This window comes from Argiope bruennichi, chromosome 11 (genome assembly GCF_947563725.1).
Source record: "Argiope bruennichi chromosome 11, qqArgBrue1.1, whole genome shotgun sequence".
Classification (NCBI taxonomy): Eukaryota; Metazoa; Arthropoda; class Arachnida; order Araneae; family Araneidae; genus Argiope; species Argiope bruennichi.
In genome coordinates, this window is record NC_079161.1 from 73,780,456 (window position 1) to 73,795,881 (window position 15,426).

Consider the following 15,426-nt stretch of genomic DNA (forward strand, 5'->3'; position numbering starts at 1 on the left):
TACGTGCATTGTTTTTTTTAAAAAATAAAGTATTAAATAGAATTTATGTTAATCTGTTGAATTACTGTTAAATGTATGCAACACTTATTGTAATTTGCTGCAAATAAAGGTAAAATAAATTCTTCAGTTTGAATAGCACATTAATAGTTTACACTTTATCTTTAAACTCGTCATACATTATTTAAAAAGAATAAAATGAGCACTTTCCAATAAAAGAAGTATCCAATGTTTACAATTTAAGTGTGATAAAAACCGAGTAGTTTTCTTATTATGCTAATTAAATGTTTAGTTTTAATTTTAGTTAATTACTGTCCCGCTTTAAAGCAGCACTAAGGATATTTGGGGACGGACCTCGTAACTTTGAGTCTAACCAGATGACGAGGACGACATCCGGATTGACACTCCACCTCTCTACAAATTTCCACACCATGCCAACTGGAGGACATTTGGCTCTGACGGATTTGACGTGCACCAGGCCGCCTTCCATGACGATTCTTTGGTGGAATCGGGTCTTGAACCTGCGGCCCTCCGGTCCTAAAGACGAAACCTTAACAGCAGGCCAACGCGGTCCGATAATTAAATGCATCGATTTTGAAATATTTCTTTTTCAATACCTAAGTCAAATGTAGGTTCATTTGAACAAATAATTATGTTTTTTACTCTTGATTTAATCAAGAGATTTATTCGGAATAATACGAAGAATAATTTTAGGTATTCATCTAAAATTAACCTATGTCAAAAACTTAAAAATAACTCGTGTTTAAAATCTGGAATAATCGGTATGTGCCCTATCATTAAAAAGGAACCATTATATTTTCCTTACATAGCAATTCTAAATGAAGATTCATATTTTCTATGAATATTTTGTTAAATAGAAGATAAATATTCTTAAGATTTGTCTATTCAAAAGCTAAAACTTACCCCTTCAAGTAATCCAGTTCTTATTTCGGGGCCCTTGGTATCGAGAGCAATAGCAACGGGGCAGGAAGCCAAACCTTCCTCTTCAGCAACTTTACGAATAGCTTCTCGGGCATTTTTGATGGTATTGGCGTGATACTGTAAAACATGAAAACATTGCACGTTAATTGTTGCGTGTTGCATATAATTTTAAACAATAATGAATCCGATTTTATGCTCAAAATGTAACCTAGAATTTATAAGCATTTATAAATTTTTCACCAGTAAATGTAATGATGTTTGTCTTCTTAATGTATGTAATATAAGTAAATGCCTATAAATTCTTGACCAATAAATGTAATTTACTTATAAATTACATGGACTATAGTCTGTATTTTCCGTAGGCGGTTCAAGGTCACATTTTCTGCCTCGTTATTGGTTGTCTGGTACCAGTAACGCGGTAGAAAATGCGACCTTGAACCGCCTACAGAAAATACACAGACTATAGTAAATGCATAAGTGTGGTAAATTAAATTTACCATTTCGAGAGCAAATGACGAATGCAAACATTTTTCATATAAATATAAAGGTACATTTCTTTTGTTATACCGGAAATACTGCAAAGCGCTAATAGTACACTTAGAAATATTCGAATGCTGCAGATTAACTTTCTTAGATATTAATGAATTAGACAATGCGATTTTGTCTAAAAACAAATTATAATTGTAACTATATTGATCAAAATTATTTAGCTTGTCCTACGGCTTCATTTTCATTATTTCGAGTTGCATAATTTAGTAGTATTGAGAAAGATTTTAAATTTGATCACCGATTTAGATATTCACTATTATGGCAGTCATTCTGACATTCCATTCACAGATGTTCTCCGCCAAGTACATATTGTTACGAATCTCTAATGTTGCTTTACAGCACAGTTACTTCCATCATAGAAAAGAATTTTACGGTCATCTCTATTGGATGCTGACCGGATGCCGGATCAATGACCCCCGGGCTTGGTATCAAACTTGGTAGACATTTGGCGACAAAATGGATGACACTATAATCTTCGGGAATTTTGGCGATAGGATCAAAAGGAGGCGAATTATGCTAATTGTTCGAAAACCTTCAATGCTTTGCTGCAAAACTAAAAGACCGGCAGTCCGAGCTAGAATCAGTTCGAGTTGAGTCAGCGAACGAATTAATTGAATCGGTCCAGCGAAACCCAAGGGTTGAGTGGAGTTCAAACGATTAGTGGATTAAGAATTGATCCGTGCACCGAGTCTTGGAGATAAGTATTAGATCTAGTCGTGTGTTGAGTAGCCAGTCGTACAAATAGCGAGTCGGCAGTTGTGTACAGCTGAAACGTGAAGGCAGTGGAGAATGGCAGATGTTTTGGGCAGACCATAAGGAACAGCTACGTGAATTCTCTCTTCCTACTGAGTTTTGTCTGGCAGTTTTGTATGCTGCTATGGTTGTTTACAATCGATGACTTCTTGTGGGATGTTGTATATTGATTGTGTAAATCTTGTCTGTATTTATCGTTTGTGTATTCGTGTCAATAAAGGTCGTCATTTGTTATTGAGGCCTGCTGACTGTATCATCATACACTCACAACAGCGAACCCATTGATTTTATCAAAATTTTATGGAATCTTACGTACTTAGAATTTAGTTTTCGTAACAATATTAATTCATACCGAAGTTTGAAGAATATCTTCCGTATAATTTTGATTAATTTGATCAAGAACAGCAATCATGATGCAATGAGCCATTCCATTCGAATTAAATCTAGAGGTACGAGTAAAATTAAACAAATATTATGTGAACTCAAAATCAATGATATTTATGCAGAATTGAATTACATTGTGCCAGCCGACTAAGTCAATACAAACTTATCAGCTACAAGCTTCGTGCAACAAACATTCAAATTTCGCTTTATTAAAATTGTATAATTTTTCAAATCAAAAATTTGCTTAGAATTTTAAAGATATGGTTGCGCAAAATAAGAAAAATGTTTATTTGTAGCAAATTAAAACTCAACATATCAAAATTATTCACAAACGATATGAAATGTAGAAGTCGAAGTCAACATAAGGACATTACCTCATAAGATCCATGCGAAAAGTTTAACCTGATAATGTTCATGCCAGCCTTGATCATCTGTACGAGGGTGTTGACCTCCTTGGAGGCAGGACCTATTGGGAAGAGCACACATCTATAGTTAGGCCTCCAAGGGCAGAAAAACAGAAGCCACAGATAATGATAAAGAAATACACAACTAATAATAAACGTTATGACCACTCTTTCACTTAAGAAAATTTCTTGTTCTTTGAAAAATAACAATATTGCCGCATTGAAGACAGTCGAATCTCCATGGCAGTGGTCTCATAATCAAGAGACCTTAAGTTCGAATCCCGCTAGAGACAATGCTATTCATAGTATATGTAAATATTTAATCCCTTGATTTTATGTGTTAATTTTTTCATGTTCCAGAAGATACTGGACATTTCTTTAGTTTACCAGACAAGTGTTCTGGACTTTTCTTGCTATCTCCAGAAAAGTATTCTGGAACTTCCCTGCTAGTATAAAAGCAGAAGATATGTCAGTCACTGTGTTCTCAGTTCAGAGTTGAGTTAATAAATTGGTTTTGCTCTACTTCTTGTGTGTCTCATTGAGTCCCAAACTAAAGTATCTACGTGAAAATATGAATAAATTAACAATTTAAATTGGATTTGTTGAGTTCGGTTTTTAAAACCGATATTAAGACGAGTTCAAATAGAGAATGTAAGTTTATTTTCAGATAAAAAGGCCACTACTGACTCACTAGATGAAACATACAATATATCTGAATAATAAACTAATGAGATAAAAAAATTAAATTGCCGAAGCTATTGCATGATATGAAAATGATTTAAACAGTTAAATGATGAAGGTAAATTCGAAGCGATTTTTATTAATTTGATTAAGGCTCTCTTTTAATGCTATGAGTCAATAAAATTTATGGAATAAAATAAAATCGGTTTAAAGCATGGTCCGATGACGAATTTAAACTAGTCTCATTTTGGAGCAGCAGCTTTACAGAACGAACGTCGTAATGTTAAATGAGAACGACACTCAAGCTGTTCTCACAAACCTCTTGGGAGGTCGTTTTATCGCCCCATAGCCTGGTTGAATAGTCTTGAAAAATCAGAAAGGAGGGGGGAAAAAATGCATGATAATCTTATTGGTTTAATTTGTTGAACTGAATATCTGAAAAAGGTTTCTAAATTTGCATCCTAGTATGTTGCCGGATAATTGGTATTACGGATAACAGTTGGAATAGCCGTTTTTTGGGTTAATTAAAAAGGTAGTACCAGGGCAACCAAATTTCGCTCGAAAAGGCTTTTTTTGGAAGAAAATATTTAGCTACGAATCGCATACTGATTACATATGAATATTTTTCAATATTGCCTACATACGAACTGGTCATTTAAATAAAAATTCATGAATGCACTTAGTTTAACATGTTGTTCGAAACAATCTACTATAATATAGTATTCATTTTACAGTTTATCTCTTAAATTTTTGAACTTGTACTCAGTTTTACCAAATGGCGAAATAGTTTGGTTTTGGTTTAGTTATATTAACGTCCCGTTTGAAGCAACACTTGGACTATTTTGGGACAGACCTCGCAATTTTGAACTACGGTCAGATGAGGAGCACGACACCTGAACTGGCACCCCCCTCTCCACACCACACCAGCGAGAGGACGTTTGCTCAGGACGGATTTAACGTGCAACAGACCCTCTTACACGACGGTTCTTCGGTGCAATCGGGTCTCGAACCTGAAACCCTCTGGTTCCGAAGCCGAGATCTTACCACCAGGCCACCGCGGTCTCAATGGCGTAATTTGATCCGAGACATTGTCCGCTATGTGACATTATCAAAATGAGAGCAGTAGAAAAACGCTTTAACTGTTAGTTGCAATTTTTTTTACACAAAAAAAATTATATATATATTTTTTTTTTAGGAAAAACACCTATATAGATAAATTTTAAAAGTAAGATCTTATCTAAATATAAGATTTTATCCAAATCGTTAGAGCCATTTCCGAGATTCATGAAATCAATTTATGTATACAAGAATTGCTCATTTAAAGTTACGAGATAAATCTGAAAAATTTAAATTAAAAAATTAGATATTAAAAAGACTTAAAGTGTACTATTAATATTTAGTATATTAGTGAAGATTTTAAAATGACGCTCTGAGAATTTTTGAAGTTATTTTTCTAAACTAAAAATAAATATTCCAAACCCCTTCAATTTTTTCTGAATTTTACTGTTCTCAGTCTTGGTGTTTTCAACGCAATTTAATTGAATTTTATGGTTTAAATTAAATAGGAGATCAACAAATTAAAACGATATGAGAATGTTTTGAATTAAGTTAGCAATAAATTTTAAAAACATAAGTTTAAAAATATATTTTTTAAGCTTGAACAAAATTTTAAAAATTCCGTTAAGTACGGAATTTTTAAATGAGAATGGCTGAAAAATCCGAATAGTAACTGCATCATTTTAGAAAAATTCGATTTTACCGTAAAGCGTAATGTACTTTGTCCTAACTCGCGAACTGAAAAGTTATATTCTAAAAGCATAATTATACAATTTTCAAGCGCATTTATAATAGTTTAATTTCAAAAAAATAACAAAAAGAAAAAAATATATGTCTAAATCGACAAAAATATTTAATAGCACAATATTCGACAGCATAACGGTAATCGGAAATTAGGCTTAACTGAGATAAAATGTTGATTGCAAATGCAATTTTTTCTCCATTATTTTCTAAATGTGTACTTTTTAAAAAAATTCTGACATAATTAAGCTTATATAAAGTTTGGCAGCTTATTTTACCAGTTTTTCTTAATACCTGCAACTTTTTAATTTAAACGTTTCCGCTCATATTAATAGCTTTTAATTTAAACTTTATTTCAATCCAAAATGGAATTCGACTGAAATCGTTGATTCAGTTGACTATTTTACCACTGCTCAAGAATTTAAATTTGCCCACTCAAATTATAATTCAGATTAAGAATTTTAATCTAAAATTTCATTATTTTCTGCAATATTTCAGTAACTGAAAGATCCGAAATGAACTGCAATGAGAAGCACCTGTCACTTAATAGATATAATTGAATCTCAGAAGAACAATGCTAGCTCGAATTACCAATTTCAAAAAAATGAAATTTGAGAAATTACCATTCTATATTCTAATTCAGAACATGCTTGGCACCAACAAATAGAGTTGATATAGAATTACTCTTAGCACTTAACGTTTAGATACACTTTTATCGAACCGATTCATAAAAAGTGAAATTTGATTTATGTCGTTTCTGCCTATTTAAATAGTGCTCATGATATTTATTGGAAACAGATTTCCATGATAGAGTGGTTTGTATATTATAGCATGAACATGACAATTTGATTGTTGCATGATGATTCAGATTTCTACGTGTGCTACGCTCAATCTTTCGAAAATTACTTTTTTAAATTTATTATCTGAAATAATCTCTAGCGCTCTTTTACGTGTGTGATACTGTAGATCAAAAGTCGGTAACTGCATCAAGATTTTGTTGGAAATCGAAAGAATTACGGAAAACCAATAATTTTCATAAATATGAAAGTAGGTTATCTTTGAAGACGTTTAATGGATCCGATACCGTACATTAAACAAGATTTATGACAGTAAATGTTTTGCACAATGGAAAATTCTCTAGATTTTTCTATCGATATTACATTTTATGGGCTGAATTCATGTCGCATTTTAACCCGTTAATTCCCGCATCCTATTTATAGGATATTTACACTTCACTTCTGTAGTTAGAACAAACGCATTTTATCAAGATTTTTTTTTTGTGTCTAAGAAATTCAATTTCTAGACAATTTTCCATTGGTATATATTACTTTAAAAAATGTTCGAGTCATTGATTTTAATATTTTACTGAATTTTGGAATACATTCACATAAAACATCAATCTTTCAAGAAAAATCACAAAAACTGAGCCTACAATATTTAGTAACTGCAGTAGTAACTACAGTATTAGTATTACAATTTTATTGGAAACAAGTTCACAGGATAGAGTGGTTTATAGAAGTATCTTCGAATGTATATAGGTATTGCACAAAACAAATTTTAAAATTCCTTTGCCTTTCAAAAATTCTTCGGAATTTTACTTTCGTTAGCTCAGTTTTGGTGTTAATTTAAATGCTTTTATTGAAATTGCGCTTTAAATTAAGTTGGACCACATGATTAAAGCGATGCGTTGAAAAGTTCTTGCACTTTTGAATCAAATTCTGATGAAAGTTCGAAATCCAAGGCGACATTCATTTTCTGAACTTCTAACGGCAGAATGGCTTCAACTTGCGGGAAATTTATATAAGAGTTGAAAAATTGATAAAACAAATTCGAAACATAATTTTAGCCTGAGTCTTTCCGTATTATTTTTATCTGGAAAGTAATGGTGGCCCAGCATAAATGTTGGCAAGAAATGTCTCTATTCTGTCAACGGAATTACCGTTAAAATGTGCTAAGTACAAGAAATTCCTTCGGATAAATTGACCCAAACTTGGGTGTTTTTTTTTTTTGTAACATAATATACACACACGTAAGCATAATACGCAATACTTTCAGATAATCCCACAGTATTAAATAGATTAAGACATTTTAGTACTAACTTTTTACAGATTACCTAGCTCCTATTTAACTATATGGAACAAATAAATGGTAGCATCTTTTGTATATAATTGGTAAAAACCTCCAGGCTATATAGGTATCCTGGAACCAATTGGCCAATTACCTTTTTAACAGCTCCAGAGCATAAAATATTTTCTTGGATTTTACCCTGATTAATTTTATTGTCAAATTAGACAATATTAAAGAAATATCAGAATGAGAAAACAGCCACTACTGAACAAATTTCGCACTATTTAAGTTTTCTTCCCGACAATTTCCGTTATATTTCATTTAAAGTGCGGTCGTTTTCCTATTTCATTTTCAAATCCAAAACTTCACCATCTTGTAAAATTCAGATGTAATTTACCACTGTCGTAAGAGTACATTAACTGCAGGGCTGATTTGAGCTTATTGACACACGAGCCATTCGTACGCTAAACTTCGCCAAGCTAAATACCATATTTTTGTCTATGCAAAATGTTTAAATTATTATCAGTTAAATCGAATGGTAAAAAAGCTTGTAAATGATCTTGCAGGTTCTGCAAGGAAATCGAAAGGGCAAAACACATCTTGTTTATACCTCTGAAATTTGAGAAGACGGTACCAACTTCGAGTATATTTAAACATTACTACTCTGTTCTTTGGCAAGATCTCCGATCAATCAGTTGTCAAGTAAGAAAATCATCTGCATTCTTTGGTTTAAAAATATATTTCGTCTCGGCGTGTTGCAGAAAACAATCTAAAGGATTCATAGTACGTTTTACATTTTGATTCCCTTTCCACCAATTAGAAAGCAAGCACAACTCGCAAGCAGCTATCAAATGGTATGAACATCAATTGTACTTCTGTCATCAGATCGCAACTTCTGAGATATTTGCTTGATGGTATTCGCTTATAGGCAACTTTATTTACTTCCATCAGAAGTAAATCTTTTGTTAGAATAAAAAGAACCGCTAAGAAGGAAAGGAAAGATAACCTACCAATAGTGCAAATGATTCCGGTTAACCTTGGGTAGATTGGTGGAGAATCGATATCCAAAGCACTTAGGTGATCCAGCAAGCAGTATTCCTCGGCGGCAGCAAGTTGATGCATTTTGGTTTTCGGGCTGGCCATCTGCAAAAGAGAGAGAAGGTTTATTTACATATACAAGACAGATTGATTTATAAATTCATGGAAGTTTCTTTTTCTCTCTACAAAGACGATTCAGATTTTTTTTAATGAAAATGAACCGTATTTGAATCGCATAGAATCCGCATTTAACTTAATTTTTTCTCCCTTGAAGAAAACATTATCTTCATTGTCCTTTCTAACATGTCTGGCATACGCAGGACAAAATTTAAAATCAACAAAATTTACGGCAAATTAGAAGAAAAATAAGCTTAGAACGAGCAGCGAGAAATAGCGTACATATTCTAATTGTATGCTGCTCGTTTTTCTGTTCTACCAATTAAATACATTCTTTTTTCCAAAAATTAATGAAGTATCGTGGTTATACATACAAATTAAAAATAAATCTAAAAGATGCAAATGTATCGATTTTAATATTTTGTTGCCTAGTGCTTAACACAATTTAGGAAAAAACATCTAGTATCGTTGCTCAATCATTTGATTTTTTTTTTAATTCTAAATTTGCGAAATTTTTCATAATTATTAGAATGCTTTGAAGGAAATAAAATAGGCTCTAATTCAAAACAAACAAACCGCTCATCAATATTTTTACCATTCATGTACAAGAAGAAAATCAACTGCACAAGCATAAGTTAATCTAACCTTAATGCTATCCGACATTGGTGGAGTTACAAGACACTGTAAATGTATATAGTCTATGATATAGTCTATCTAGGAGCATATGAAGTGTTATATTACAATAAGTGCGAGTTTAACATGGATGGCAGAAGTTCTCAAATTCCAGCATTATATTCGAACATTTTCTCACCGCCGTAAACAGAGCTTACGAGGTCCGAATCCAGTTCGACATAGATCAACTTTAATTGAAATAAAAAAAAAAAAAAAAAAACGCACTCGTCAATTGCAGAGAGACATGCAAATGACAAAAATTTAATTGCGTATATAATAAAATTGATACCAATGATAAAAATTAAACTATACAATGTTTAAAGTACAAGAATATTGATTGGATAAACATGATAATGTACAATATAAGTAAAAAAGCGAAACATTGCATGATGAATGAATGACATTGTGAAATGAATGCTGCGTTATGTGTCGAATTCAAAGACAAGACAGAAAGCAATTGCATAAAATGAAGCACTAGAGGAAGATTAAGAATATACTATGAATAAAAAGGAAGAATATTGAAACATAGCACGGAAAAATTTATGATTATTAAAATCGGAATAATTGTTCATTATCAATTAAAAATTTAATCATGTTTTATGATTCTTTTTCTTGATGATGAATTGCTCAGGACTAACAAAAATGACAACTGTCAATACTCGTAGTTAAGCTGATTGTAAGTATTAAAAATTTTCTCCGACTTTGGAATGCCATAAATAGTACATACTTACGGAAATGAATCGCAACTTCCGAGAAGGAGAAATATGTTTCAAGCGTATGTATAACCTTGGTTTTCAATTATTATGCGCGATTCTTCCTTCTACTTATTCATTAAGCATCTTCTTGATGACAGTACGATAAAATTAATCGATTGTTAGAAGTATGGAATGATTAACGTCATACTAGAGCTACAAGTCGAAATATTGGCAATGATTAGGAACGGATCTTGAAACGGAGGAGCCAAGGACACTATAATATAATAGTCTGAGTTTCAACCGAATTCGAACCCAAGCAAAACACGGATGTTACTGGGTAAAATTCTCTCATTCTGAATCTCCTTCTAAAAACGAAGATGAGATGTGGACCCGTATCCAACACTTTTTATAGTAAAGTTTTAAGCCTGAATGAATTGATGACAAAATTTTTTATTGTATCCATAAATGCATTACCAAATTGTCAGTAATTCAGAAATCTATAACAAAAATTTTTGCTATAGTTCTAAACTTGATTCTAACATAAATAAATAACAATAAGTCATACTATAATTAATTAAAAATACATAGAACTGATTCTCTTTTAATTACTGCGGATGTCACTAAAGTGAACACTGGCAGGACATACGCCAAGAAAGAAACAAGTATACTTTTTGTGTTGCTAAGTTGATAGATTTTATGAATTCAATAGAAATCTTGGTTGGGTATTTTCCCGTTAGCCGGGCGCAAGCGAAAAATCGCCAAATAATGTAGAATTCTGCAAAATTTCTTACGCCAAATTCGCGTTTGGTTCAAAATTGGCGATATTTGTGCCTGACCAACGGAAAAATACCATTGGTTGGTAGAGAATTCAGGGGAAAGTAACGAAAAGACTTCTTAATAATTTTGAATCAATATCAAAATGGTAAAATCATTTGACCAGTATGATAAATAGATTTAAAGATGTTGTACGATTCTGTTCTTAAGAAATTAAAGGCACTATTCGTTTAACTTAAAATGCGATACTGCCGCCAAGTTTGAATTTCAAGTGATAATTAGGCAGATTTGGCATTAGATTTAACATTATTAAGATATAGAAATCGTTGTTGTTTTAGTAGATGACAAAAGTTTTGATGCTTTTGTGATAGAACCATATCACATTTTTAAGTAACCTAATATGTCTACTGTATGAATACACAGCTAGACTTAAGATTCAAGTTCGGTCGCCGAAGTTGAATTATTTTGGAACACCTTCTTTCTAAATGTAATCCTGTCAATTTTTATAGAAACCCTAAAAGCCGTTTGTTATTATTTCTTTTAGTCATCTAAGATGGCGGACTTTTCATGTTTTTGACCGGTTGGCATGATTTTGTTAAGCTTGGCGGGAAACCTAACGCTAATCTCGACTTACTGAATTCGCTAAATATATGATGTGTGAAAATTAATTTTTATTAAAACAATAGCCAAAATCGGAAATATTATTTATATTAGAGCTACAAGTAACAGGAATATTTGCACTATTATCAGGAAATGTTGAGAAATGAGAATAATATGTAAAAACAATGACAGATACTTGGCGAATTTTGCTTGATTTGTTCATATTTTTTGGCATACATTTGGCTAATGTAATAATTCCACGCCTTCATAAACCTAATATTTATTAAAAATTATAGTTTAAAAAGTTTAAATAAAGAACTCACTATGCCAGGTATTTGCGTTCTTTCTTGTATTTCTTCAATCGGGGCAAGCATTATCTTATCCATGGCTAAAGTATTTTTTTTTCTGTATTTATATCAAAAATAGAAAGGAAACTCGAAAGAAATAAAAATGACGAGTATGAATACTTTGTTGAAAGATGCCACAAAATGGAAAACTAACTCATGAAATCCAATGAAGTAAAACAAAACACAGATGCCAGTTATGGATTTGAAAATAGGTTTCGTTTTTGATTAAAATATTTGAAAATTTATATTTCCTATTTATTTCATGAACTATTAGAATAAAATAAATAAAAATCTGCAATCGCAAATTTCAAGTTATAATGAGAGAGCATTTTTATTCAGCAATAAAAAATTTCATTACCGAGATGGATTTTTAAACCATAATTGGAAACTCGCACCCAAATGCATTGGTGAATTGAACCATCAGACAACATTTTGAAAAAACTAGCGGTAGAGTTCTCTCCAAAATTTTTTGATATAATCTCTAATAAAGGTGTTAAACCAGAGGGAGAATTGGCATACAACAGTTACAAAATATTAATGCTTGCTGAAAATTACAATTATACTAAATCTATCGTGTCTTGGCGAGTAATCCTTGGTATGCTGTTACTAACATCCGAAAATCTAATCAGTGCTTCATATACATTGTTCCCAATCGATTGAAATAAAGATTTGTTAAACAATTACATTTGTAATCACAAAATCCCATATCAAATTGAATATATTTAACTCAATGTGTTTTTGTGTCATCGCTTTTATATGTTTCTGACAGTACAGACTTACAGACGGTTAACCCCTAATTGGATTTGGCTCAAAATTTGATAGGTGTCTACGGTATAAATATTAAATGTGTGTGCCGAATTTTATGTATCTAGCTCTCTTCGTTTCGTAGTTATTGTCTAAACTTACATTTGAGCAACTGGATACAGACTTCTTCAAAACGAATTTTGTTCAAAATTTGATAGAAAGCTACATATCTGTATACCAAATTTAATCCATCTAGCTCCAAGAGTTTTTGAGTTATCTTAGTCTGTTAGTTAGACACTCAGACAGACAGATATTTTCCAAAAATGTGTTTTTCAAACTCAGGGAGGTGTAAAACGTGGGGATTCGTTAAAACCTCGAGATCGAATTTTCGGACGATTATTATACGTTCTGTATACTACGTATACAAGAAAGTAAAAATATTGAGTTTTATCCCATAATATTTCTGTAGAAATGTACTTATTAATTCTGTAAGATGTAGAAGTTTAAGATTTCAATTCAGAATCCCAACTTCAAAATTTTGAAATCGTAAAATTCTGTATTTTTCCGCTTCCTACGTTCTCTTTATAAAGCCACATCATATTTATATTTGACTCGATCCAATCTAGATTCCTGTTTCTATTACTTTTTGGATGCTAAATAATTTTTTTTTTCTTTTTTTATTTATTTCCTGATCAAGAGTTGTAGTCGATTCAAATATTTTTCGTTTTATAGCTTGCTATTTCTATTTCAGTTTTCTTTTCTTTTTTTTTTTTTTTTTTTTCCTTCAATCTTTTTTCTGTACTTTTTCCATCAAGTCTCCATTTTTCCGCTTCTTCGGTTAATAACTTTTCACGACCCACTTTCTTCATATTGTCACGAAGGGAATACAATTTAAGAAAATGATTTTTTAAAAGGGAAATTAAAGGCAAAAAAAAAATTAAAACTCACAATCTCCGGATAAAGATTAGAAAAAATAAAATAATCAAAAGAACTAAAGTACGCGTAACATCTGGAATTTTCTGAATCTGATCATTTTTACATAAAATTGTCATTACATTTTTAATACTTTTATTTATTCATTTATTTAACAATTTTTCTTCAGACTATTAAATTTTGGTTCGCGTGCATTTAATCATTTTAAAAATAAGGAAAACAACATCATGTACTCACATGATTAAAAAAAACCCTCAGAGGTACATCATAATAACTAAATATTTTTATTTGTGGTCTTTCCAAAACTTTCTCGCACACTTTCTAATAAACTTGTCATGTCAAAGATTGCCTTACATGGCATTGGTGTACAGTAGTTACAAAATATATACCTTTGGCGTGAATTTAGCATTTTTACTGAATCTATCGTGTCATCCTTGGCGAGTTATTTGGCGATTCGATCAAAATTATCTAAAAGTCGAACTTATGCTTTCTCAACCGATTGAAACAAAAATTTGACATTTGTACTCGTAAATTCTGATATCAAATTTGACATATTTAAGCAACTGCATTTTTGAATTATCGCGTTTACTTACTTTTGAAAGTACGTACCGACAGACAACCGTAATTGGATTTGGTTCTAAATTTGACTCGTGCTCACACCATAGATCTGTGTACCGAATTTTATCTATCTAGTTCTCTCCGTTTTGTAGTTATAGTGTTAAATTATATTCGAACAGCTGGACTTCCTCTGAACATATTTTATTCAAAATTTGACAGAAATATGCAAATTAGGTGTAAAACCATATACCAGATTTTATTCATATATCTCAAAGCGTTTTTGACTTATCTTTGTCACACTCAGAAGACAGACATTTTCCAGAAATGTGTTTTTTGAACTCAAAGAAGTCTAAAAAGTGGAGATCCATCAAAATTTCGAGTCCAAATTTTTCAGGTATTACAATTTTTTCTATGTACTTCATATGCAAGAAAATAAAAATCTCAGCACTCTTTCGTGGCCCTGTCCAAATACCTTAATTTTTATGCAGGGTGGAAAAGTGATAAAATCTTTAGTATTGAGTATACGAGAAATTTTCAGGGGGACAATATTCGGTGATTTATAAATATGTGTAAGTATATTTTACAACAGTGCAAATCCAGTTACTTCATTGCTCTAGTAATTGATTTATGCTTATGCATTGTGACAATATTATTATTTTTTTTTTTTGGTACGTGCGCGTTATCGTTACTGTACAATTAAAAATGAATACAGACAAATCAAACTTTATCAAGGAACAATGTTTCGTACAAGAGGTTTTATTGTTTCATGATTCATACTAGAGGGTCATGTAATGACTTCGTACTACAGGGTCATGTCATGTTTCACGCGCATGATAGATATCTGACATAAAAATATCTTTGAATGAACGCTATGCATCATCAGACCAAATTTAGCAAAGGAGATTGCATTGTCTTGTAGCAGTTGCGTTCCCATTGAAATTGATTTATCTATTGTGTCACATTTCAGGAGATGTATCCGATATTGGTTTTTGAATTTATTTATCTTTTATTTGATGAACAATGGGAAAAGTTCGTGTGACGTCATAGCCACATGATAGATGTACATGAACATGCCATATGGCTTCCAAATACATATTGTCCGTTTTGTTGTGGTGAATTAAAAGCAACTTTCATTCTATATTATGCACAGTGGATTTCGAAATTAAATTATGATGGTGCATTTCATATGTATGTCAGATTAACTCTTGAAAGGGCCATTTTTTTCTAGTCATATTATGTTTAAATATTTTTAGTCTTGAAAAATTAGAATAAGAAAAAGGACTCATTCAGCTTATTAGATAAATTGAATTTGATTCATTAATTAATTTGGTTAATTAATAATTAAGTAACAAATCAAGACACATCATTTTGTGT

The 15,426-nt window shown here is 31.6% G+C and overlaps 1 protein-coding gene across 3 annotated transcripts in view; it reads right to left on the reverse strand.

The window, feature by feature from the left end:
* LOC129956970 (pyruvate kinase PKM-like) overlaps window positions 1–15,426 on the reverse strand; it is a 70,972-nt gene that overhangs the window by 18,514 nt on the left and 37,032 nt on the right. For all 3 annotated transcript variants that reach the window (XM_056069044.1, XM_056069043.1, XM_056069041.1), the window contains exons 2-4: window positions 8,585–8,717; window positions 3,000–3,091; window positions 922–1,056 (exon numbers count right to left, since the gene is read on the reverse strand). In XM_056069044.1, the coding sequence (XP_055925019.1) occupies window positions 922–1,056; window positions 3,000–3,091; window positions 8,585–8,717 (360 nt within the window). The remainder of the gene's footprint in view (window positions 1–921; window positions 1,057–2,999; window positions 3,092–8,584; window positions 8,718–15,426) is intronic.